The 25,787-nt window shown below is 34.1% G+C and overlaps 3 protein-coding genes across 3 annotated transcripts; all 3 read right to left on the reverse strand.

Moving 5' to 3' along the window:
• Positions 1-258: 258 nt before the first annotated feature.
• LOC120335909 (C-reactive protein-like) lies at positions 259-3,038 on the reverse strand. Its single transcript, XM_039403528.2, has 2 exons — positions 1,997-3,038; positions 259-1,464 (listed from the first exon to the last, which is right to left on the reverse strand). The coding sequence occupies exons 1-2, from the start codon at positions 2,274-2,276 to the stop codon at positions 854-856; spliced, it is 891 nt and encodes a 296-aa protein (XP_039259462.2). The 5' UTR covers positions 2,277-3,038; the 3' UTR covers positions 259-853.
• A 980-nt stretch (positions 3,039-4,018) lies between these two features.
• On the reverse strand, positions 4,019-14,157 carry LOC120335889 (uncharacterized). The gene is made up of 3 exons (XM_039403510.2): positions 13,944-14,157; positions 6,204-6,720; positions 4,019-5,395 (listed from the first exon to the last, which is right to left on the reverse strand). The coding sequence occupies exons 1-3, from the start codon at positions 14,109-14,111 to the stop codon at positions 4,989-4,991; spliced, it is 1,092 nt and encodes a 363-aa protein (XP_039259444.1). The 5' UTR covers positions 14,112-14,157; the 3' UTR covers positions 4,019-4,988.
• Positions 14,158-21,904: 7,747 nt separating this feature from the next.
• Positions 21,905-24,869, reverse strand: LOC120335932 (dynein light chain Tctex-type 5-like). The gene is made up of 5 exons (XM_039403559.2): positions 24,476-24,869; positions 24,220-24,341; positions 23,780-23,877; positions 23,343-23,467; positions 21,905-22,848 (listed from the first exon to the last, which is right to left on the reverse strand). Exons 1-5 carry the CDS (start codon positions 24,526-24,528, stop codon positions 22,683-22,685), a joined length of 564 nt encoding a protein of 187 aa, XP_039259493.1. The 5' UTR covers positions 24,529-24,869; the 3' UTR covers positions 21,905-22,682.
• Between the last annotated feature and the right edge of the window lie 918 nt (positions 24,870-25,787).

Below are 25,787 nucleotides of genomic sequence, written 5' to 3' on the forward strand. Positions count from 1 at the left end.
TATTTCCACGTGAAATGAAAGACACTATCCAAAATTTCCGTGGCATTAGAGTATCCGGTATCCAATTTTCACATTGTTTTGTGTAGGCCAGTAAGCGGTAAGGTCGTTGAAGGTCATCGAGGCTCCTGACCATTTTTTCACCGTATTCAAACTTTCAGAATTGGTTGCTACAATATTAATATGAAAATGAGCCAGCAGGTAATTTAGCTACATGATTGGACACGTAACAGCAGGAGTTTCAAAATTATGTATTATACCGGGACAGTACTTAATCTAGTGATATTTTTAAAAAAAAGTTTCTCTCCCGCCAAGACTTAAATTAAGCAATCGCTATGGTAATACTTGGCTCATTCTGGTGTTCTCCATTTCCTACACTCTTGATTTATTACGCTTAAACAGGGGTCGCCTTTCTGGTCATATTCCATCTACTGACTGATAATAGCTCAAGCTATATTTTCAACCTTCGTACTAACATACAATTCAATGTGACCACCGTTCAACGTAGGCCACCGTGCCATCTAACGAATATATATGGGATTTTTTGTATATAATAAAAGGAAGAGGAAGGTCGTTGAAACGACTTGGTCAAATTGGACACCGGGTTCAGCCGGTGCGCGATGGGGGACTAACAACTCTGATAAGTATATTCAGCTTTTGTAATGTCGTGTGATTCCAAAAAAAAATTCAACAAACTGGCCATTACCTTCTTACATTTTCAAAGAATTGACACAGAACTAGTATTTACAATTGTATGTAACGAATGCGACGCTATATATATTGAAAGTCACTGCAATTTAGAGCAAAAAATGCGGCATGTTTCAAAATTGCAAGTATTCACATTTCTTTACTGCCTCTAACAATCTTCATCAGGGGTTTCAGCTCGCACATCTCCGACAACATCAACAGCTTCGGTGGTTAGAGCAATGGTGTGATATTTTGCACATGCACACATGTTGGCATACATTGCCTGGATTTCGTAATCTCCCAGCTGTCGGGTCCATATCATGAGGTTCTCTACCGTTCCAGTGAGGGCCTGATTTTTTTCAAAAGAACCGAGTAATGAATCTTGTTCTTCGCCAATCACCATTTCTCCTCCTCCAACTATCGGTGCGTTGGGGGTGAAAGTTTGCTTCGAAATGGGTGACCCGTCAAGGTAGACTTTCATCCAACCCCTCTGCATGGAAATGACGACGCATACGTGCGTTCTTCGAGCAATATTAACCGAAAAATGGCTTGCTGCAACGCTATGAATATAAATGTCAAGTTTTGCGGTGAAAATCATCACTAATACATTATCGGTGGTAGCCGTATTGTAACTAATAAAAGATCCACTTAGATTTTGGTTTTCCAACGGCGTTATCCAAGCACAAACAGAAAAACTTGCCATGTTTTCGATAGGCGTCTTCATTCTTATGTAACGTGGCTGTGTGCGCGTGGGGAAAAAGTACTTTGTCTGTGGACAATCTGAAATGCAAAAAAATAGCGATTAGTTTTGAAAAAAAAAAGTTGACAGTTGCGTCACATTCAACTTTGTCACAAGCTTGCATAATACGCGCCGAGAGCAAAAAATGCAGCAAACATTTACTTGAGACTGTTTCTGTCCATTTTAATGGTTCAATCAATTTCTTTCATGTGTTTACGCCTCTGAGTTGCACGACTATCGAAACATATAATAATAGGCTACCAGCCGAAACCATTTTGGGTATTCCGAGTGCAAACTTTGGTAATTGTATTATTTTTATGACGATTGTGTTTAAGCTATGTTATTTCAAAAAAAAAATAATAATCCAATCGTCTCAGCCAAGTCCATAACGGTAGAGTGGTTAGCTTTTTCTTTCACCATAAGTTCGTGCTACAATAACGGGTTTATACTCAACTAATAACTATTATAATACCGAACAAGGATTGGTACTCGGGCGAGAGGCCGTTATTCGCTATATGATTAGGTCATCTTATTGGCTTCTACCATTGCTTATGATTAATTAGAAAATCCTACCGATTTGCAAATTTTGCAGTTGGTTTTGCACTTTTTCGACATCCTTTGCTGTTTGGAGAACACATTGGCATGGTTCTCCCTTTTCCCCTTTTCTGCCAGTCTCTCCTTTGATCCCTCTCTTCCCCGGTCTTCCCTGGGATCCCTTAGATGAAAAGTATGGTAAAGATGCTGTATTGCCTTCTTGATCACATGACATGCGACAATGCCCAAGATTAAGATTATTAACAGCTTGGCCGTTACAGCCGTTGAAAATCAGCAAAAAACAAAATACTCCAAACATTGTGTTGTTACTGATGATCACCACTTGATACCTGAAAATCTTGACCGCCTGTATTCCTCAATACACGTTTTCAAATGTGAACCCACATATGAGCAATTTCATTTCCGCAAAGTTTTTACAATAACATTTTTTAAAAAAAAACTTTGTAAATACGTAGACTGACTCCACATTGTCTGCTAAAACAGGAAGCAATAATAAATATTGCAAAACATTGGTGAAATTCTGGCCAATGCAATGATACTTTCCGTCAGTTGGATATTGCCATGCTGCCGCAGGGTCGTAAACAGTGTCCAAAAATTTCTTCATCCAATTTTTTTTATCATCTATTTCATGCATACCCTTTGTCAAAACTAGTTCCAACACAACCGGCCAGTATTATTCTGAGACTATAATGTACTGGAAGGATTGCATTGTTTTGACCCTACTTGATTCTCTTTTATTTTCGATAAGCCAATAGTCTACCCTTATGATCACGTCGTCGACAAAGTTCTGGGAATCGTGTTGGAAATTTGTTGTGCGATGTTGAAAAAATTTGCAAAAATAGAAAATCGTTCAGTAGGCGTCAATTTGACATTTGTACCTGTATATGTATGCGCACGCTAACATTTGCACTTATAGACACATTTGCACCCGCAAACATTTGTGCCCAGACATGGCTGGATTTTTTATTAAGCGAGGTAGGCCTAAAGGTCTGAAGCCTTAAGAGCCTCGATTTTGAACTATTCTTCATTTTCAAATCGTTTTTAAATTTTAAAGGCTTGTTTCAGAATATAACCAGCTTTAAATTCTATAAGAACTGCTTGATTTTTTTTTTAATAAGGCTAATAATTTTTGTCTTCAATATATTCCGTTCGAAAGATTGAAAAAACCTTCGACTTCAAAAACAAAATATATATACTAAAAACTTAAATAAATTGAACAGTTTAACCCTAATAATATCTTTATTTAAAAAAAAAACGAAATATCGATATATAGTTATACTAATTTATCTAAGTAACAATGACTACTATAAGAATTAATATCACAGGCTTCAGTTTCTCAAAGCGTTTTCAAATTCAATTTACTATCTAAGCTATACTTGCGTGATTAGCGTACGTATTTTGCCCGTAACTAAAGTTTTGTATTTTATACTATTTAAAAATTTGTTTATGCGGTCATAATAGATATCATGGAGCCTATTGACGCCATTGGGATATTACAAATAGTATCGCCTAGGCCCCGCTCTTTTGCCTCTTATTGTCTAAATTTGACCTAAGACCCCAGAAATGTCTGTGGGTGCAAACTTTTTTGGGTGCGTATGTTCATGAGTGTAAATATCCACATGGACATGGGCACAAACGCCCATGTGTGAGATTGTTCATGGGTGCACGTAACCGTGGGGGTAAACTGTATACGGGAGCTGAAATCTGGTGAGGTTCGTATCTCCGTGGGTTCAAATATCACGGGTGCAAACGTATGCAGGTACAAATGTACACGGAAGCATAGACATGAAATTCATCCAAACATATTTTGCACAATTCAAATCAATCAATTGCCTGTAGAAATGAATGCACATTAGAACGACAGCTAATTTTGCGTTCGTGGTGTGACACGTTTATTATGTTATTTACAGAGACATTGTTGGTATTTCTGTGCTTGACTGTAAGAAAAAACTTTTTTGAATCAGCGTTTTAATATTTCTCTCATTTTCCGGTCACTGCATTTAAGACGATTTTTATTATATTCCCACGATATGAAATTCATAGAGATGAATATATATTTTATTTCAGTTTATTATTAATATTGATATTTATGACATTAAAAATATAATCAAATAAGAATGTAATCCAAACGTATTTTATACGTCGAAAAGATTAAGTTTCAAATCTAATAAAAATGAAAAATGTACAACGTAATATAAAAATGTCGTTAGATTTCACAGAGTTAGTCTATTCATTTCCCAAACCGGATATTTTTTTCAGTCATCAATATTAACGCGATTCTTGAGTCTTTAAACTCTCAAAATTGATGCGCTCACACAGAAATTAATAAAACGAGTTAATCAAGCCGTTATCTCTATATTCCATCTTGTTGTTCCATCCTGTACGCCTAAAAATGCAGAATTTTCCAATTTCAACAGGACTAATGAATTATGACCTGTTACTCGCCTCTATAACAAGATCGGTTTATTTGTGCGGAGTTCATAAGATTACAAAGATCATGTTGAATGGGTGCAATGCAATGTTATTTATACATCAAGTAATACGGCAGAAACTAGTGTCGCTGGGATAACATTACATATTTTATTGTCTAAGGTTGACTATCGTAAACAGTTGTTCTTTTGGCACAGAGAGTCTGGCTGTAAACGGTTGACCTGCAAACAATAGACAAGTCTTAATTCGTACTGACGAACTTCAAACGGCAAGTCTTTCGTCGAAGTAACTGATCTATAAACTCGTTACTGTTAGTAAAAAACGTGAAATACAATAAACAGTTCTCCGTATTTTTAATAGGAATAGTCAATTGGAATATATTGCTACTATTTTTGGTAAAAGAGCATACATTTCCACAGTAATATTATAATTACTGGTGACAGACCGTGCCTATAGCATTTGCCCATAGGAACTTTTTGTCTGAATAACATACGGTTATTCAAATGAAATGTCGACAAGAAATGAAATTAATAGGGTATCGCTTGGAGCTAAATTACTTTGATCAAATAAAACGTTTGATCTATCGATGTCGTTTATTTGGTTGAAAGTCAGTCCTATAAACATTTGCATGCGAAGTTGACATTCGACCGTGGTCTTTGAATTTACGGTTGTTTTCTTGTGAATTTTGTTCTACCGTTATTATTTGGTCCTTATAATTTCTAGAAGGTATATTCCCCCTCTCGTCTGACCGTTTTCTTTGCCTGGACTGATCATAATTAGAACCCCGATGCGGTTCTGGCTGGTAAGAGTTTGGTTCAGAATTTTGTTTCGGTACGTGGCGAGTATGTGTAATTTCATCAAGTTGTTTTTTCATCTCATTTTCAATATTTGAGTTTAATCTTGGTGTAGCAGGCAATGTCCTTCCTCCATTTTCAGTTGAAGCCCGTCTCGGTGCTATATATTTTTCTTCGCCCTGTGACTCGTCTCCTGCAAAATATGATTGATTATGTTATTTCAACTAAATTCGATGCAATCTTTATCCCGATATATCGTATTGGCAATCAGATACGCCTCTTGAATGGTAATCTCAAAATTGCGATACGAGTCTCACATGACGGAGAGAAATTCCAACTCAAGTATGATGAATGTGTAAAAATGCCGTACTGGGAAATAATTTAAATGAAGAAAGTATAAATATCGCACTTATGTTAAGTAAATATCATTACTTTGATTCGGCAACGAAGAAGATTTCAGTTAAAAGTCATCGATGGGTTGAAATAACAACTTTCACCCAAGACACAAAAATACGACAAATGCCCAGCTACGAGACTGCATTTAAATAAAAAACAATACTTGTCGAAATATGTACAGTTCTGTCGATAAAATATGCTGTTGGAACTAATTTGTTATAAAATAATTTGAAACAAACCAAACTTATCTTGTAATTTAAAATATTATGGTTATATCCACCACTTCCATATTGGAGTAGCAAAATATATATTATGTGGTAGCTTAACATATTTAAAATATATGATGTAACACTTGAAAATATCGACCTGGAGGCCTCGTATATCTGTAATTACTCATCTAACTTTCTATACAATCGTATATTTGCATAGAAATATCGCCGAGCATACATTCACTCATTTATAAGGATCTACTCGATGAAGCTGGCTTCAATCATCCGCAATGCCAACGTATTAATTAACGGAGAGATGAGCATAGTACACTTTCACATTTGCGGATGAATAAAATTATTTGAATTGGCTCCAACAAAACTAAATACACATCATACCTGATATCAAGTCAGGAGCACGATGAATTGTACCCGATGTTTTGTCCACTTTTCCTGATATCAACTGAAAACAAGTCGATTCTACGGGTGTAAAACCTTCAGTTGGCGGAACTCGCACTGATTTTGTGCCCGGAATATTTTTTTTAAAACCCGGTATGGTATCTTCACAACTTCTATAATATATACTCACTAAGCCGCGTGACATAATAGGGTCCGGTGGCAGTTTTTGCTTAGTTAAATAACAATCGTCTAAAACACCATGCTCTGGACAAGTCCTGGATATAGTGGCAGCTTTCAGAGGTAAAGCCTTCAATATTTTTTGTCTTGTGATAAACAACCATACGAAAGAAATAATAACAATGGCAGCTCCCAAGACAGTAACAACTGCGCCAGAAGTTAATACAACCGTATACTCCCTGAAGGATAAGGCGACGATTCCAATTGCTATGACAACTGTTCCCACAATGACGCAACAAATGGGAGGTCGAAATCTAGGATCACTGTTGTTCAAATTAATCTGAAATAGAAATACATGATAAAGCACAAGAAATAAAATTTCGTGATTGTAGGGTACTGCATTTGTGTGTAATTTCTGCAGCTATTCTAACGCATATCATTGTATTGCCTGAAAGCACTATTATCATCTTGATCTTAAACGAAAAAAATCAATCTTTTATGTTCTGAATTAAAAAGAGTACGACTACTGAAATCTCATACCAAAGCAGCACACAGTATACAGACGACATATTCCGTATTAAAAACTATACTATAGCCTACATACTATGGAGGTTGTCACAGGAACAGTCCAAGTATTTATAAAATAGGCATCTACACATATGTAAGTAAAATGAAACAACAAGTGATTCAATGTTCATAGATAGACAATCCATCAGCGCCGTATTTAAGTGATTACTTTTTAGATGGTCCTATAATTCCAATGTTCATAAATTTAATCTTTTATGTAAAGATTAGTAGCGCTCTACCTGAATTATGCATTGGTATACAATCAGGATAGTTAGTTATACCTTTACTAAACAATCTATGGTTTCTGCTGTATACTTAGAAAATGATTTATATAAGGTGGCAAGGTCACAGGCTCTCACTTAAAAACGTCATTTCAAAACAACAAGGATAGAAATTATTGAAATGCCAAGACCGTCATTTATTGTATTAAATATGTACGTTTTGCAGATGCATGTAAACAGTTGGAGCAAATTAACCGATTTTACAAGTAGGGAACGGCACAATTTTACAGAGCAGAAATTTGTAGAAAACCTTGGTTGGTAAAACTTTTCAAATATATGAACACGTAGGGCAAAACAAAATATGTTATCATCAATTCTACGAAAATCATATGCAGTACCTTACCTGTAGGCATGATATTCGATCGCGGAACCGCTTGAAATAAGTTAAAAACAGTGTTCCCAAGTGTGAAAATTAATACTGCAAATTTTTGGATGAAATATCAGACCCCACAGGATTCATAGGAAATTCAAGAATAAATAAAAGTAATAACCTTCTTCTAGCAAAGAATGCAATCTTTACCCACTGAAAATTTCAAAGCAATTCGTCCAGTAATCAATGACGATAATAACAATGGGAAGTAACGCAGAGAACAAGAACAACAACAACATAATAACAAAACGATCCATAGGTCCGCTACGTGTTCAACAAGATAATATGCTGCATATTTTTTATTAAAAATAGAAGCCACCCGTGTCTGTATAAGACATTCACATCACATTCAAGATCTATACAATTTTATTTTTATCTATTGGGTAATGCTTGACGCACGAAGTAAAGTAGTAATCGACCTCGACGTGTTTCGATGAAATTCGCAGAAAAAAAATATCTCTAGTGTCATAGGATAATAAATACCGCTTTCGAATTTTGCTGCGACAATTAATCAGACCTTAGTCATTCAAAACCCATTCTACGCGCAAAAATAAAAGTGGCATAAACAAAACAATTTTAACATTTGCGCTAATGGGGAATGTCATCACCAGGGCAGCTGTACCAGTGTATCGGTAGGATATGCACAAAGCCAGTAAGGATAAGAGAATCAGACTGAATACGTGAATGTGAATAAACTACCATTCCAGCTAAACTTAGCGCCAAACACGGTATGTTGTGGTCCCGGTATTCTGTTACTACAGAATAAAAAGCACGAGCAGTTGAATCGCATATTACACAGATCACAACGCGTTGGCAGAATGTCATGGTATAGTGAGGTAGACGCCAGCGGAAACACCACGTCCATTAAAATTTCAATGAACGATGATCAAAAATCTTGACCATGTTTATCATTATAAAAATATCAAAGAATATGAAAAAAAATATTTTATTCCCAAAACTGCACAAGTCTACAATGAAAGTTAATTGGAAAATTACAAATAATGCAAATTTCTGCTCTGGTGATCACATTTCCCATAGGAGCTAATGTTAAAATTGCTTTGTTTAAGCCACTTTTATTTTTGGCGCGTAGGATGGGTTTTGAATGACTAAGGTCTATTATTCATCTTGTTAATCAACTGCTAATAGGGAGTAACTAATCGAAAATGGTGTTTTGAAATATTTCAAAATGGACCATCGTGAATAAATATAGCTAATGCAAAATTATAAACTAATCAATATAAAAAAAGCATCCAAAGGAGTGAGAAAATATCAATCATGCATTTGATACTTTTGCAGAAGTTTAGAATACAGTATTTTGTATATTTTGATTTGACACAAAGAAACGCTCCAAAATGAGAATAGCTGCACTCCTTAATCTTTTGGTAGTTCATTGGGTGCTCCACATCGGACGACACTATCTGAGTTCAGAATCATATTAATATGTATGCAAATACCTACAAAGAACGATGCCATATCGACCCAAATCGCAACCAAACGCCAAGTTACTCAAAGCGTAACATAAGAAACGTCGTTGAAATTAGCAGAAAGTGACTGTATTTAAATGCCACAGAATTTTAATAATATATCATATAAATATCCACTGACATGCGTTAGAATCGGAATCCATCACAAGAATGCAATTCTTGAATTAAATACATACAAATGTGAAACAATGTGGGCCGAACGCAGATCATATTAAAAAGTATCACGAAGAAGTACAAAGAAACAAATTTTACCGAATCTTCAATACATTTAGTAAAATTAGGCCGAATAATATTGACACATGCCAAAATCACCTATGTTTGTCGTAAACTACATAGTCCCACACTCAAGACTGTAATCTCTACTTATGGTTATGATCATACAATCACGCCAAGTGTGACTGTACAGTGTACTGTAGACGATCATCCGGAACGAGTGTAATGAGGGAATTAATTAGGCTAACAAAGTGTGCATCAAGCCAACTCAGGTGGTTTGTATGAACCCCATGTCCGCCATTTGATGTCCTTTATGAAGGTCCATCAATTGAATTTTATTTATCAATTATTCACGAGTAACGAGGGAATCAAAGCCGCAAAACTCATTTTGACACGGACCGAACAATTGCATGATTCATTAAATTATACGCTTTCATTAAGATTATAAGTTTATTACTGGAAGGAATGAATAATTGGGATACAAAAATAATTTCTGCATACATTATATCTGCCTGTGTATAAAGATAAACTACGTTTCCATGGTAATATGATTACATTATTAAATCAACGACCGACAGTCATGAGCGTAATACTCCAACATAATCTAGGCTTAACAAACTCACGACCTCTCTAAAAAGTTTTATGTTTGGAGAGCCATCAAAAATAGATAATACCAATGAATTCATTGCAAAAACATCATTGATTTGAATTTCAACAAATATATGTAGATTAGCTCACAGAGACGTTTTAAAATGGCTGAATTAGAAATGAACGAAATTAACATTATTCGTCCAGTTGACCAATTTAAAATACCCAAATGTTGAAATAAATCGTTGCATCAAGGTGTGACAATTATCATTAAGGACGTGCAACTATCCTTCCTAAAAATCTTCACATACGCCTTATATGCTCGATTATTCAGTTTAACTACCTTTTCCAGCAAAAACGGAAGGTACAAAATGACGCACACATAACATATATATATATATATTTCAATCAAATATTTCCATATCAGAAAAGAATATGAGTAAGTTCTAAGGAAATGTAACATAAGCATAAAAACAACGTGGGTCAGAAAAAGTCTTTGAAATATTTTCAAATTGTTTTATAGGAGCGCCACAATGACGATGACACTTTTCTTGATATTAGTTGTAATTCAAGGCGCCAAAAGAAAACTCAAATTTAAAATATTGAATTGAGTTTAATTTAATTTCTGACAAGCTTTCATTATGTTGTTTTAGGCATCCATTTTCAGCTCATTTCAGAGCAAAAAAAAACTATTTTAGAAAGTCAATTTAATTTAGATGTCATTTTACAGTCGAGTGGGTTTGAAAATTTTGTATGCGCGGAACATATGTAATTTTACCAAAGTCATACATCATTTATTTTAACAGGCGTTAATTGCCACATATGGCCATTTTAATTAAACATTATAGTAGTTCGCGCTAGTGTTCTATTTGCATATTTCATTAGGTGAATGGATAAATTTATCTTACATTTGAAATTGATAACACCCTGGCCAAGTATAAGTGAAATGTGAATAACTGTTCTATAACGCGTTTCATATATAATTCAGAATTCACGGATCACGGCATATTTTTCTATTCCCAGAGTCCATCGCGGCCTCGTTTTCCGCAGTGGGAAATAAAATAAAAAAAAATCCTGCTCTTTTTCACGCTTTAAATACATTGCCAGCTGGCACAGAGACCACATTACTCCATTTCACGCTTTTGTTAACATGGTTTTATTGCCAAAATAGACATTGCAATTTTTGAGAAAATTCATTTTACTGACGCAAAATACTCCCGGGAATTTCTTTTAACTTGGATGTTTCAATGTCAATATTTCGAGGTTTCTCAACAAAGCACAGGCTTCCTTTTATTCCGAATAAACTTGGACTCCTATTGGATGCACCTCTTTCGCAATAGACGCATGTTTATACGCAAATTAGTTTCAAGTTCGATCGTTTTCTTCTCACTCAAAGTTGAGTGATAGCGTTTCAACTTTAACTCAAATCTTAGGTGTTGAGCTACAATTGCCAAATAAATACCCAGACAAAATATTCTTTAAACACTATGAAGTCATCCCGGTGTAAATATTTTACATTGAAGAAAATTAACAAAATCATTTGAAAAAAGGATATTAGTGGCATTGCAACGCAAAGATGAAAATCTTTCCGGTACTCGATTCATTATCCTCAAGCCTGATTTACACAATCAGGTGACTAGGCCGGAAAAAGGACCGCAAAAGCTTTTTACCCGTTCCGAGGCTTTACTTCATTTTGACATACACCAAAAAAGTATAACAAATTCACAAGATTTTCATAGTAAAGGAAACGTGTGGCAATCGTTGCAAAATGTCACAACTATGAGTTATTGTTGATTTCAGACCATTTGGGTGATAAAACGTCACGTTTTTTGACTCTAGTAATATACTAAAATACTGCATAATTGGGGAAAACTGTTTTCAAAAAATTCATGTGATAAAAAGTGCTTTCTTCAGAAAAACCACGTTGAAGTTTATCGCGTGCTTCACTCGTTCTATACGCAAATAACACAATTGCCTCCAAAATTAAAAAATAAATTTCCGATAAAACCTCAAAAACGAGCTAGACCGAATCAAAACAACAATTTGTTTAGTTTATTAAGAGATGAAAAGATGGGAGCGGATTTTAGTTATAAAATGAACACGGACAGTAAAAAATAATAGACTGGTTCAAAAAATTCTTACTTTTGTGCTACCTTCAAACAACTAATGAATAAGTTACAGACATAAAATTTGATAAGAAGCATTCATTGTTACTAGTTTCTGAGGAGTACATCGTTCTATACAATAGAATAGCACAGAATATGCACAGTAATTCTGTGGCACATTAACTTTATCATGAAATAGAAAAACAACGAGAAAAACAAAAATGAACTTCTGCAAAGATAGACACTCCACTCTAATAATAATAAGGAGAACACCCTATAACAAAAAAACAGCAGCATATCCATTGCTATTACAATCGCAATATTCAATAGATTCGTGGCTCGCCTGAAAATGTCTCTGTGGCCCAGCAGTGGGCCATGGCCCACTGGTTGAGAACCAGTGATTTAGATCATATTACAATAAATATCCACCGATTCCTATAGAAGCGTAAACCTATATTTTAAAAAAACGACTGGGCGAAAGAGCTGACGAAATCTAGAAAATACCAACATTTGGGAAGAATCGGAATATATTTTAACCCAACAACCAAAATTTTCATCAACACACAGTTAAAGTCATTTTTTTGCTAACAATCGGCTCATCATCAGGGCGTAGTCTAACTAGCTGGAACATATTGTAATAAATATTCGCTAAATGACTCAATTCTGTTATAACAATATATTGATAACATATTTCCATATCGGTGGTATATTTCTATTTAACATATAACTCTCAACACTAGTTACTGGACCTCAAAACAAAATCTGATAATCGATTTTGTCGCCTTATATCGACCCGCTATATAGCTATACCTCCTTATTTATTGACATCTTCGACGTTGTGACATTCGTAACATCATGCGGTTTCTACTAGTACAACTAAAGAATAAGATGGCACAAACTTCAAATATAAGGAAACACGATCTTGTTTTTGTATGCTTTGTAAAACAATTTTTAATAAACAGGTGTTGAGAACTTTTTTTATTTAGAAATTTAATTTAATTATAAATTGTATACTAAATTGCAAGTTGCACAAAAGCGATCAATAAAATGCAATTTGTGACAAAAAACGGAAGTTGATGAAATCATTGGAATTGTAACCTGAAGTCTTTGCCCAACTCAACTATTCAGATTAAAAGGGGGATTTACAACTTACACTTATTCAAGCACACATCTATAAATTTTATGCTATAGATATACATACATACGGGATTAGCGAAAAAACGGAGCCCATACCTCTACAAAAATGAAAAAAATCATTAGATTTTGTTTATACTTCAACTTCTGTTTGTGCATGATTGTACCCGAAAGTTTAAGGAATCTAGGAAGCTTTGCACAAAAGTTAGGTTCAATCTAGAATATGTTCCAAATCACCTTCTAGACATAGGAGACAGACTTGCACGCGTTGCGCAAAATCGTGAAATCACTCACACACACTCCTCTATGGGGATTTTACTGAATTAATGAATTGCTCTATTTTTACGGAAGTAATTAAGAAATTTATCGGTTTCGATTTTTGGGGGTCATCCTGGTATATTCAGTATGTCAATTTCACGCCAGGTCGGCGAGACGATATCAAACACAGAAAGTTTGAACATCTTTGACGGTTCGAATACAGTTGAAATTATATATAAATTATAAATGCTATATATTGTCAAATATGGGGCAATACCAATTTTGAAAATGACGATGGTTCTTGAGCATGCTATATTTTGACCTTAGGTATACGTACAAACTTTTGCATATTACGTTGAGTATTATCCAAATAAACAAAAAGTTGACATAATTTGTAAAATGGCTGCACTGATAACGATGTGATAAAAGGATTTACTTTTATTTTCGATTCAAACTAATTCTAAACCAAACGTTGGGTTTTTTATATTTTGTCTGTCCTATTTGTTGCAACAGCGAGTCCATCTTTTTACTATATCACAAAAAAATGTAATGTATATACTTACACTGCAAACAAAGAGATTCCAAAATCCGGAACCATTGTAGGAATTGCTTGTCGAACCTCCATCGCTAGCAGACTTTGTCTTGAAAATAGGATGAGCTTTTCGTGACGACACTCCCCCTCCGCCACTGCCTCCAATACCACCGTCAGCAGCATTATCATAACGAAACATTGTCAAGTCTACATTATTAAAGAGCTTAACTTTTTATGTATATGCCTCTGAAAGTATATTATAAAAATTAAGGTTGTGACTAGTATAGAGAAGGATAAACAGTGCATTATAACATCGTCTATACAAAATATTCTACTTCAAATAAATTTTCTTTGTTTATAAAACGAGTCCTGCCAAATATCACTCCACGAAAATTCACTAAGTTGCAATATTCACAAGTCCATTTCTTCTCATATTTTGTTTCATAAATACCCAAGCTCGATATAAATCAGGAAGGCTACAAAAGAAGAAGTATCAATTTTCGTTCAAAATCTATCTATAACGTATCTAGACGTTTTAGTTGTTTGTGTTATCCTTTTGAACAATAAAATTAAGAATTTATTTTAAGCATCAAAACAACAGTGATTGAAAATCCTGAAAAAATGTTTATTAGAATGCACTATATAGAATAGAAATATATATAAAGGCCTAAGAGTAGTTTTTTGGATGAACTCTTCAACAAAAAATAGAGAAAGCTCGTAACTTTATTCTTACATTAATGTTAGCATAACTATAGAAAACTAACAATCATACAATTTTTTTGGGGGATCTATTTTGCTGATGGAGAAATAGAATTTGATGCGGGCTTACTCAGACTGAGTACATTTGAAACGCAAGATAAAGACGTCTAATCAGGGCTTCAATTGCTTTTAAGTTCTCACGTTTATATTTAGGCTCCACAATATGTATAACTGCTGTTAACACAAATCCTGTCGAACCTAAACAATTAATCTAAATTATATTGCTCATCGACGGAAGTTTCACTGATCAACAAAATAAAATTAAAACAGCAATTAACGAAGGGGAAAAAAACCTTGTGGTCACTAAGGCGGTTTACAGGGTACTTTGTTTGGGTCGAATTCTATATTTCCGATCCGGCGTACCTATAACTGTAGTGGCGGGCATGTGCAAATCACTATCCCGATGAGAGCTTCAACCCACATCATAAGACTTACAACGCATAGCAATCAATGTCAGGTCAATGTTCCCAGGTCAACGGGTGTATAGGATTTACGAAGTAGAAACATGGTTGCAACAGTAATGGTTTTTTGGAGGGTGGAAACAAACTAATACCAAGCATTATATCAAAAAAGTATCCAAGTTCGACACAGTATTGATATAACTGAGAGTTTTACAATATATATATCATGGTTTGTACCGTGAAATAGATAGACGACGTTTCACAATAGAATCTATTATTAACCCATAATGCTGAAATCATTTCTTAACAGGTTAGAAAACACAGATGGGGATTTCCTCTATACTGAAGGTCGTGGCAAATCTATCTTTTATCCCATTTTTCCTGTCCTTTTTTTCGCTTGCAAGCTATTCAGCTGGAAAAAATCTGAGCATTGTTTGTTAACAATATTCTTCACATACACGGCAAAACGTATCGTCATAAGTTCCACCTGCCTCATTCCACTATCTGTAATACTCTACTTACTTCACAATAAACTTTCTAAACTGCTATCAGCTTTCTTGTTCATGAACAAAACCGCCTTCATATGTTTCTCGTAGGAAAAGCAAAATACAATTAAACATACAGCTAACGTAGGCTTTATTAGTCGATAAATGCTATTTTACTGACGAGGCCGTATAGTCCCATGGGTATAAAACACTCAGCGTGAAAAATCAAATAATATGCATTGCATAGCCTATATGTGTTGTCAAGTACTTGAACTTTTGTTGCACTATTTCTAAATGGCAAGTATATATTATCATAGCTATATATTTGACTTATATATAAAACATTACCACATACTTGTACTGCAATGAACATGATTCAAATTCACGGTCATTTCTTATAACTTACCACTTAACAGACATGCGACAAACACTTGATATTGACAGAAAAAGCGTCGTTAAGCCGGCTTTTCTCACTCGTGAACGCTAGTTGAGAAATAATTAAAGCAAATAACAGAACGCCTCCCGTATGTTCTTTATTCCGTATAACTAATTCGAACTCTAATTTAAATCCATCGATCAGTTGTAACAATTTGATTTGATATAAGGTTTTTTATTTTATTTATAGAAGGCCTTGTTCGGAAGAATGGTGCGAGATAACATCCCAAGCATATTTGCTTTTTCACGTTGCTATGGGTGTTTTACTGATCATAAGCAAAGCCATATGTCTGGCCACGCTTGAATCATAAATAATGATGAAGATGAGCTTCTTCCATACTTGATACATGCTTTTGGATTAAATAATTACATTTGATATAAATAAATCAGATTTTCCGTAATTCCTGGCTATTTATAACTTTCAGATTAAAAACGATTTTAATTTGAAAAAACAGCCACCAAAATATCGACGAACAAGATCGAAAACTAATCTTACTTTAAATTAGATTTGAATTCACGTTTAGTCGCCACTCTTGTAAATCGATAAAAATCTATCTAATGGAATAAGATAGATATGCTACGTACTAAAAAAAAATAAAATGCATGTTGTTTAGCAGTATAAATTAGACTATTTCTCAGACAAAAGCAACTCTCCAAAATTCAGGATAAATAGTACATACAATAAGTCCAAGATTTTTATTGCTATTGCTAAATCTTTGAATAATTGATGGTATATTGCCTTGCATTTAGCAGACGTTCAAGCGTTATGCTAATCTCTTCACAAAAAGCCATTTTCTGAAACAAAAGGCCATTTTCTATAATCCAACACCCCTGTCGAACATATATCAACAGTTGTTTAGTGCAGCATTACATTAAATTGAAATATTGTATATACTGTATAAACTTACAACACCTTGAAAGGTTTTTCTCCCAGATTCTGGCTTCGGGTACGTTTCATTCATATATAGTATCCCTAAACTGCGGCCAACCATTTTAAATTAATTAACTATTATTCATGCGATAAAACTGACAGGTCAGTTGAATTTTTCCCATTTATCTTCCCCAAGGAAAATAGATTTTCGCAGTCGCGTCAGATTATATTATACTTAAATTTAATTTAGTAGTTTTGCTAGAATGAAAACAAGATAACGCATCTGGAGTACTGACAAAAAGTACGAAAAAGGTGTAAATTTTGGTGTAAAACAATTACAATTTTAAACCCTTAAAAGAGTCGCAAACTCTTATAGTTGACAGAAAATGCATTTAGTGCTCAATATTTCCATTGAATTTTTTCAAAAAAGACCGAATTTTTTCTTGTTTCACTGAGTTCTCTAGAGAAATTTACTTCGACGGGGTTTCCAGTTACCACTTTTCCAAACTAAAATACTTATTACTTATCTTCTGTTTTTGTAATTTAAAGTCACTAATCGCGTATGAAAAACGTATATTAAAATACTTCAACCTTCCAAAAAAAAAAATATTGCGCAAATTCTTCAAGAAATATACTAACTTGACGGTGTAGTTATTATTTTCATCAAAGACATTTGAGGGAATGAGGTTTGATTTACCCGAAATGAATAGATAGAACTTCTAGTTTATCTTACATTTTCCTTTATGAATTGGCGTTTTAAAATCAACATGTTAAAATCGCATCACTCAGCATGTTGGAAATGTGTTACAGGTGAAAGATACTCCTGGTAAAATTTGAAATCTGCTATTCACAAATTACTGTTTAAAGCATTTAGATTTACATTTACTTACACCTATATATGATTTTATATGTGAGGCAGCATTTTCTCTCGCAAAAACGATACAAGCTAAAAACTAAACTATATCGGAATATTGTTATTCAAACTCCTAAACTAAAGTAAGCACAGACTTACAGTTAGAGTTAATCAACTGGAATTTTTCCCGACGGCACATGCCTAACTCTATTCCAAAGATGCTGTTTCAAATCGTTGAATATGCGTGCTATCTCAATTGAATTTTACCCTTCAAATCGACCCGAGAAACTCAACACGAAGCACAAAAATTCAAACTATGTGTTAACCTACTCAGTCAAAAGCCAACAACATTCGCTCCTCTGTTTTGAAACATGTTTTAGAATCATAGCGATAGTTTGAGATCGATGAAATTCAATTTTATTTTTCTCGCCGTTCGATGTCTTTGCCTACATTCTTATGCACAAAATTCAGAAATGTTTCGTCTTGACTGTCTATCTGTTCGGCGTGAATGAATAATAATAGCTGACACTGGCAACCTTTGTATTTGTGACATCTAAGATCACCGATGTAATGCTCTATCGAGTTTTCGTCGTCTTTACGACGTGAGAAGGTCTCTAATCAAATGTTGAATTATTTATTGAAAAATCGTCGACACGAAGAGACATCTTTTCGGAGTCGGTTCTAATTCGTTTTTAATAATAATAATATAATTTGACATTATGTCGGACCAATGAGTAATTCTTTACGCTTGTAAGATTCTGTTTGCTTCAGCAATCGTACTGTCTTGTCAGTTGAGGAGATCAGCCTTGGAAGCGATCTTGACAGAATATTTAGCATTGAATTGTATGAGAATATTATGTTATCATGATTAATTAATATGATATATTACTCTAGTTTCAATATAATTTATAAAATAGTTACGTCGCCTGAGCTTAGGGTTCTATCTTGCGTCTCAAATTACTAAATAAATATGATTTTGAATAATAATTTTTGTAACATATCGTGAAAATTGCACAAAAATAGTTATTTGTATGGATATTTAACCCCTTCGAACAATCTCAGTTTTCCAAATAATGTTTGTGATTTCATACTATTCGGTACGAGGCGAATTTCATCTCTAGAAGCCTTCAGCATTAATTTATATATTAAAGTTTGATATATGTCGCCAAAGGGAAGTAATCGCGGTTTTATTTATCGATCGAAAAAACGGAACGACGAAACGTATCATTCTTAGTAACCGGGCAAGCTCATTAAAAGATAATTTACATCGACTTACTGATGATTTATTAATTCGCGTTATGATAAAAAGTCCTACCTAAAAAGGAAACTAAAAAGAACTACGATTCGACATTCCTTCCTGCTTTTATGGCCACTCCAACTTACTTTTGAAAAATTCTGTCGAATTAATTTGTAACGAAAGAACAAAGTATGACACACTAATTTTTCTTTAAAAACCAACTATTAAAATTGCGCAGTGCAGCTCCTAAATTAAATGAAAAACTAAATGATAATCAATTCAATAAAAAGTTATGATAAGGGAAAAGTTAAATACGCAAAATGCAAGTATTCAACTAATATATAAATAAAACAAGAAATATCATTTGCATTTTCCATTCGATCATTTTCTTCACTTTGAACATTTAGTTATGCCAAGCAGGATCTAATCTGTTACAATTATGAAATCTTCTACTTACATGACTAAACCTACCATATGTTGAAAAAGAACTCTGCAAAGGGATCACCACATAATGTCCAATGTACCTTGTTCGAAAATCGAGAAAATTTTCACCCACTCAAATGTAATATCATTAACTCACTCGCTGCCAGGTATGGTTATTGAAAAGCGCGACCAACTGCTAATGTAATGCAGTTATGAAATAAAGCTTCGGTTCGTATCAGTATCGTAACAGCAAAATCGTATTTCGTTATTTTCTTGTTGTGTAAGTGTATTCAACAATAGGCACCTACAATGCAACGCTTTGAATAATTAGAATCAAACTCTTCATCTGTTCTAAACTATATAACACAAGTCTAAATCTGGCCTCAGTTCTTTTATATTTCGTACAATAGCCGGTTTCAGCATATGTACGAACATGTACAATATTATAATAAAACAGAGTGGAGTTGCACTAAATTATCCATAAATCGATATTGTACAAACTTCTATACATATTTTATTTTGCATCAAGTGTTGAATCTCTATCGACGGACAAGAAGTCAATGTACGCAGGTCTTATAACTGCTGTCTTGTAAAGACGAATATGTGTTTGCACAGGATAATACTAAGAGGGAGACAAATAAATTCCAGATATAGCGAAAATTTTAAAAATATCTTCCAACTATACAGCATTCTTTTAACAATCAATCACAACCGCGGTAGTCTGGTTTGCCACAAAACTAAAACACATGTCCTGACTGTTACTTGTGAAAACATACAAAAGCAAACGTTCTAACTAAGCCATTTACCCAGAAAAGAAACCATTGCAGTCATATGCAGAACAAAATAATCCTTGCCTTCAACGCAGCATCCGGTTGAGAAATATGGATTTGAGCCGAACTTGATATTAACCCGACGACGATATTCATACGCAACGACGTGTGTCTTTCACGTTATATTAATGGCCTTAATGTTGCTTTGGAGTTTAGTTACCGTAACCGAGTAGAATTGAGAAAATTTACCAAAAAGTAAATACGAATATAAGCTAGCTAACTTAAAATCATGCAAATATTGGAAAATATTATCGGTTAACCATTGAAAACTCACTGCTGGGGAGAGTGGATTTCTTTTAAACTTTGTGCCTATATCGGCAAGGTTAACATGCGTTTTCCCAAATATTACAACATTCTTCTAACGTTCTCGTTATGAAGTTTTAGCAACGATTATCTTACTATTTAAGCAGCATTTCAATACGAGTGATGCAAAAACAATATAGCCCAAAAAATAATAATGCGAAGATGCAACCATACTTATTGTCTAATCTCATTGCTAAGTTGAAAGCTGCCTGTGATCAGTTTTAATTGTGGAAAATGCCTGTTGAACAAAAGCAATCATCTTACTAGCATGCCAAGTGACTATTCTAACTTTCTAAGTATCACAAGTGAGTATTTTAACTTTCTGAGTATGATTAAATGATAAAATAAGAATTTCTCTTTATAGCGACCAAATGTTAGCAGATGCGATGTTATTTCTCAGCAGTGCTTTCATTTTACGATAACTGAAGCTCAAAGTTTAATATTAAAATTGGAATGTGACCGACTGATCTTATCGAAGTGATGACTCTTGGGAATTGAATCAATGAAAAATTGTTAGGCGTCAGAATCATATCATTCGTCATTGTCGATACAAAATGTCTTAAACCACAGAACAATGTAATAAACTCATTATCTTATGTATAGCCATGAACTTGCTTTTCCTTTAAATCGCTTCTTAATTTGTCATCTGCATGTAAAGTGGAAAAGCTGTCGATATCAATCGACCCTTTAAAAGAGTTTATTTCTGACGTAAGTATATGCAAGCCTTCATCATTGAAAAGTGTGATGACGTCTTATGCAGACAAGAAAATGGTTATAAATTTATTTCACGTTTTTACTTACCAAACCGAAAAACCGCGATAATAATCGTCATAATGATAATATTTCACTGCCGATTGCACAAATGGCTTCAATATACTTTCATTCTTTCAATACTAAATTGAAATATTTCTTCTGGATTACAATTATTTGATTGATTCGGGTTTTTCTGGCTATCAGTAGGGCTGGGCATTGTCGAATACCTTGTGATTTCAGAATCAAATCGAATAATTTTTTCGAATCGAATCTCGAATACTTGGGAATATATAATTGTAAGACTTTTTTATAGTAATTGGTCCTTCTAACAAATGAATTACTGAAGACATAGAATACATCACTCAGTTAGATTACTGAGCGTTCACACACAATAACAAACACGTTTTATCAATACCTCACTACAGAGAATAGTCATATGCTAAAATTATGACTTCGATGAACAAAAAAAGAGAAACCTAGATCCTTGGGGGAAATAAAAAATCAAGATGGCGACGATTCGAAATTTAGCTTTGAACCAATTCGAATAATTCACTATTCGATTCGAAATGCCCAGTCCTAGTTATCAGTATCTCGATCCTTCGACAACGTGTTTTATGGTCAGTGCTAATGATTGAAAGCCAATGATTTTGCAATTTTTATTTTCAAGAGGTTTCTGTACAATTTCATCTAATACTATGTCAAATGAAGAAAAATACAGTGGAGGTAATTTAGTATTTACAATAGTTTATCAAAAAGGGAACAAGCAACCTAAAGCTAGAACATAATGTGGTTTTATGGACAAAATGAAACAAAAGAATCGAATAATTATTTTATCATACAAATTTCAAATATGTTATTAATAGAATTTATAATCAGGTAAGTTTGTGCATTGGCCTGTTAGATAAATAAATCCTTTGCATGATAAGAGAATGAAATCTCATATTCAACCTGTAGGGCGAAAGTCACGTAAACGTGTATTTAGCAAACGTGTTTACATGTTGACGTGAGCATAATATGATGGCATCACTGGGCAATCTTTATGCTTATCACGTAATTCCGGATGTAAAATAGAGAGTAAACAATAAGGAAAAGTAAAAATTACGGTAATTTCGAAAAGTGGTGGTACTCATGAAAAAACAAATTCTAAATAAAACAGATTATAAATTTTAGACGAATTTCAAAATTGTCCCTTTTACCTGAAACTTTATTATTGGTCTACAATTTCATGTGAGTTCAGTCGTAGAAACACTCAGAATATGCATTTTTCTTTATATATACAAACTATCGTGTTCTTATTCACCGAAATTATAAGTTGTTAGCTTTCGTCTGAACGCATAACTTTACTAAAAGAAGCAGTATAGACGGACACTTTGCAAGGCGTGTATACTGTTTTGATTCGATTTAGAATTAACGAAGAGAGTTATTCGTGATGAACGGCGTACAGTACTGCAACAATGTACTTCCCATTCAGTTGGAGCTTGGCTTCAACAAAAGTATCCTTTTCTGGATTCCAAACAAATCTACTTGCAAAAATCATATCTGAAAACTCCGAGGTTCCTGCAATGACGTTCACCACTATCTTATATCTGAAAAATTATAAAAGTGAGCTAATTGTCAGAAATAACAATAATTTCAAGTAAAGCAAAACCGATCCGACCAATATTTGTTTCTATTTGGCAATATTGGCAATAAAAATCACTTCCTGAAACCAACGACGTCTACGTCTGTATATGCATGTGAATATTTTGCCTTGACCAGGCCGGGCTTATCTAATGGCTCTAAGCCATTTGGGTATGACCACTACCCTAAAACATCATTCCCATTTTTAAAATTAATCTTTGAATCTTTTTAATATACAGGTATTAATAAAAGGATAGATTTTCTTATTTGTATGGAGTATTACATTATGTGAAAAAATAATTAAATGATTAGGAGCAGAAGCCACTAACATTCCTGGTAGCTCCAGCTCCGGCGACTCGCTAGCCATGATATAAATATCCCGATCCTGGGCCACAATACAAGCTGAAGGTCGGGATTTCAACTGTTCAATGCCTGTTCATAGGTATACATAAAATCTCACCTATTTAAACAATAGTCTCTGAGAAATAATTTGACTTGATTTCTGATTTCATCACTTATAATTCGGACCTCATCTCCGCAGCATCGTGAATCATAAGATGATTTTGTCTTGAACGATGAGTTTTTCTGTAAAATACATCGTCAGTTACAATATCAACTGACTATCTTAAGAAATACGAAATATGCAATATTTGAGAAGTTAAAAACAAATAAAAATATTGATAAATAAAAAATATATTGTCAACATGTACTTTCGCTCAATATCGGATTTTAAATTCGCCGCCCACAGCAAGGCAAAACACAATATAAACATGCAGATCTGGGCTACATAAATATTTGAAATTTCTTGAACGTCACAGAAAAAACGTTGGGTGAGATACTGTAATTACAAAAAAATAACGTTTTAGTATAAATAATTGATCAATTTTTCCAACTCACAAGAATTTCCTGCATTATTTCATGAATTCTTTTACAAGGAAAATATTCCAATATTTGGTCAGAATCAGTATCGTTCCTGTGTTGTGTGTGCTCGCTTGCTGCACCAAAAAAAATACATTTTGAAGCTCATTTAAAATGGTTTTAGTGTATTGATTCACAGCGCACGAATTTTCTATGTGGATATATCTGAACTGATCTAATCGTTGAAAATTGGAATATACGCTTTGTGATGTTTCAGAACGTAATCTAACTAAAGAACACGCAGTTTTAAATAAATGGCACTATGAAACAAATTTTAACAATGTCACCCAATGACGATAGTCAAAAACGTGCCCTTCGACACTATTGTTGAGTCCTACATATAGCTAGCTATATTACGCTATGACATCAAATTCTACGCTTCGTACTGATACTATGAAATATATTCTGTTAAAAGTTACATTTTATTGACGCTTTTGTCCATTTACTCCTTTTTGAAATGAACGACGAATGTGCTGAGCCTTCGCGTATGACTGGTAGACGTCTCACAGAGGACGACTTGACTGCCTGCGGATGCATAATTCTAGTAAAATAGTACGCTGTATTCAGAATAGATTCATGTTTTGATTATATTGGTATATGCTGGAATCTAACCTGGGAATTGAACAGGCTAATTTTATAGCTTGAAAACATAACTAGCATATTATTCATAATTACCGTTGCAACTGACTATATTTTCGTAGCCTCATTGTTTCACTTCCAGCCCGCATTTGGATTTTGGTTCAATGTTTGCTATCCATTCCGCCACAAAACGATTGATTGTAATCGAACTAGCTATATTTTCCCCAGCCTTTATAGCTTTCACAATGTCAAGATATATTATATATATATAAATGAGAACATTGAAAACAACAGCACAAAATTTGAATAATATAGGTACAACTCAGATCTGTCGGTTAGGGATGTCACTCAAATGTAAAACAATGCATTTTTGTAAAACATGCTAGCAGTTCAACATATTTATGCTAGCACAAATCTCGTAATCTACGTTACAGCTATACAAAACGGCAGCTTCCAAATCTGACTGACCTTCTTGTTTTAGCCATACTAATCTTGAACGAATATTTACTCATGGTTTCTTAGTGACGCAAGTCTTTGTTTACTTCATTACATCTATCGAGTATAGTGGATACACATATCAAGAGTCCACTTCAAATTTTTTTGAATGAATCTAGAATTGTGAATTTTACAAAACATGGTAATCGAACCGTTGTTGAAGCGGCAACGATGAGTATTTGTTTTCCGCCATTATCATTAGACATGACGCAGAGAGAGCAATACAAACTGAAATTAAAAAAGGGTCAAGAACCAGGGTACAAATAAGGTCCAGATAAAAAATTAATATGGTAAAGCGTGAGGCGGAATATTATCACTATTTCATCTGGACCATAAAAATTTGAAAGGCGAACAAAACAACAACCAATAGAACTCAAAATCTTCCACGTCTCTTCTTTACCATTCAGAAGACTGATGACCAGTTCTGAACAAAAGACCCATGATGACAGGAATGGCAAACCATTGTTAATGAATGAGTCAAAAATTATGTATTAATTGAGAAAAAGAAGACTATGGGTCATATATGTTTTTATTCAAAGTTAGCATCAAACTGTCCAGGCTATAACAGATCAACATTTCGGGGCATAAGCATGACGATTGGGTGCCATTACCCGTGATATGGGTATTTTTCCGAAAAGAATCCTTATGCTAAGATCATTATAAACAGAAGAGTAATGCTAAAATATATGGACACAAGGGCCAAAACGAAGCAGTAACAAATTTTACCGGTAGCGGTAGTCTGACCACGATATCTAATCACGGAACCACGACACGCCATTTTAATGACCTCATCACAAACAAGAGAGCTACGCACAAATATATGGACACGTTAGACCAGAGCGAATCAGTCCTTACCGGTACCTTTGACGCTACCGGTACCCTCAAAAAAGTTCTGAATTTCCAGTAGCAAGAA

Source organism: Styela clava, chromosome 2 (genome assembly GCF_964204865.1).
Source record: "Styela clava chromosome 2, kaStyClav1.hap1.2, whole genome shotgun sequence".
NCBI lineage: Eukaryota > Metazoa > Chordata > Ascidiacea > Stolidobranchia > Styelidae > Styela > Styela clava.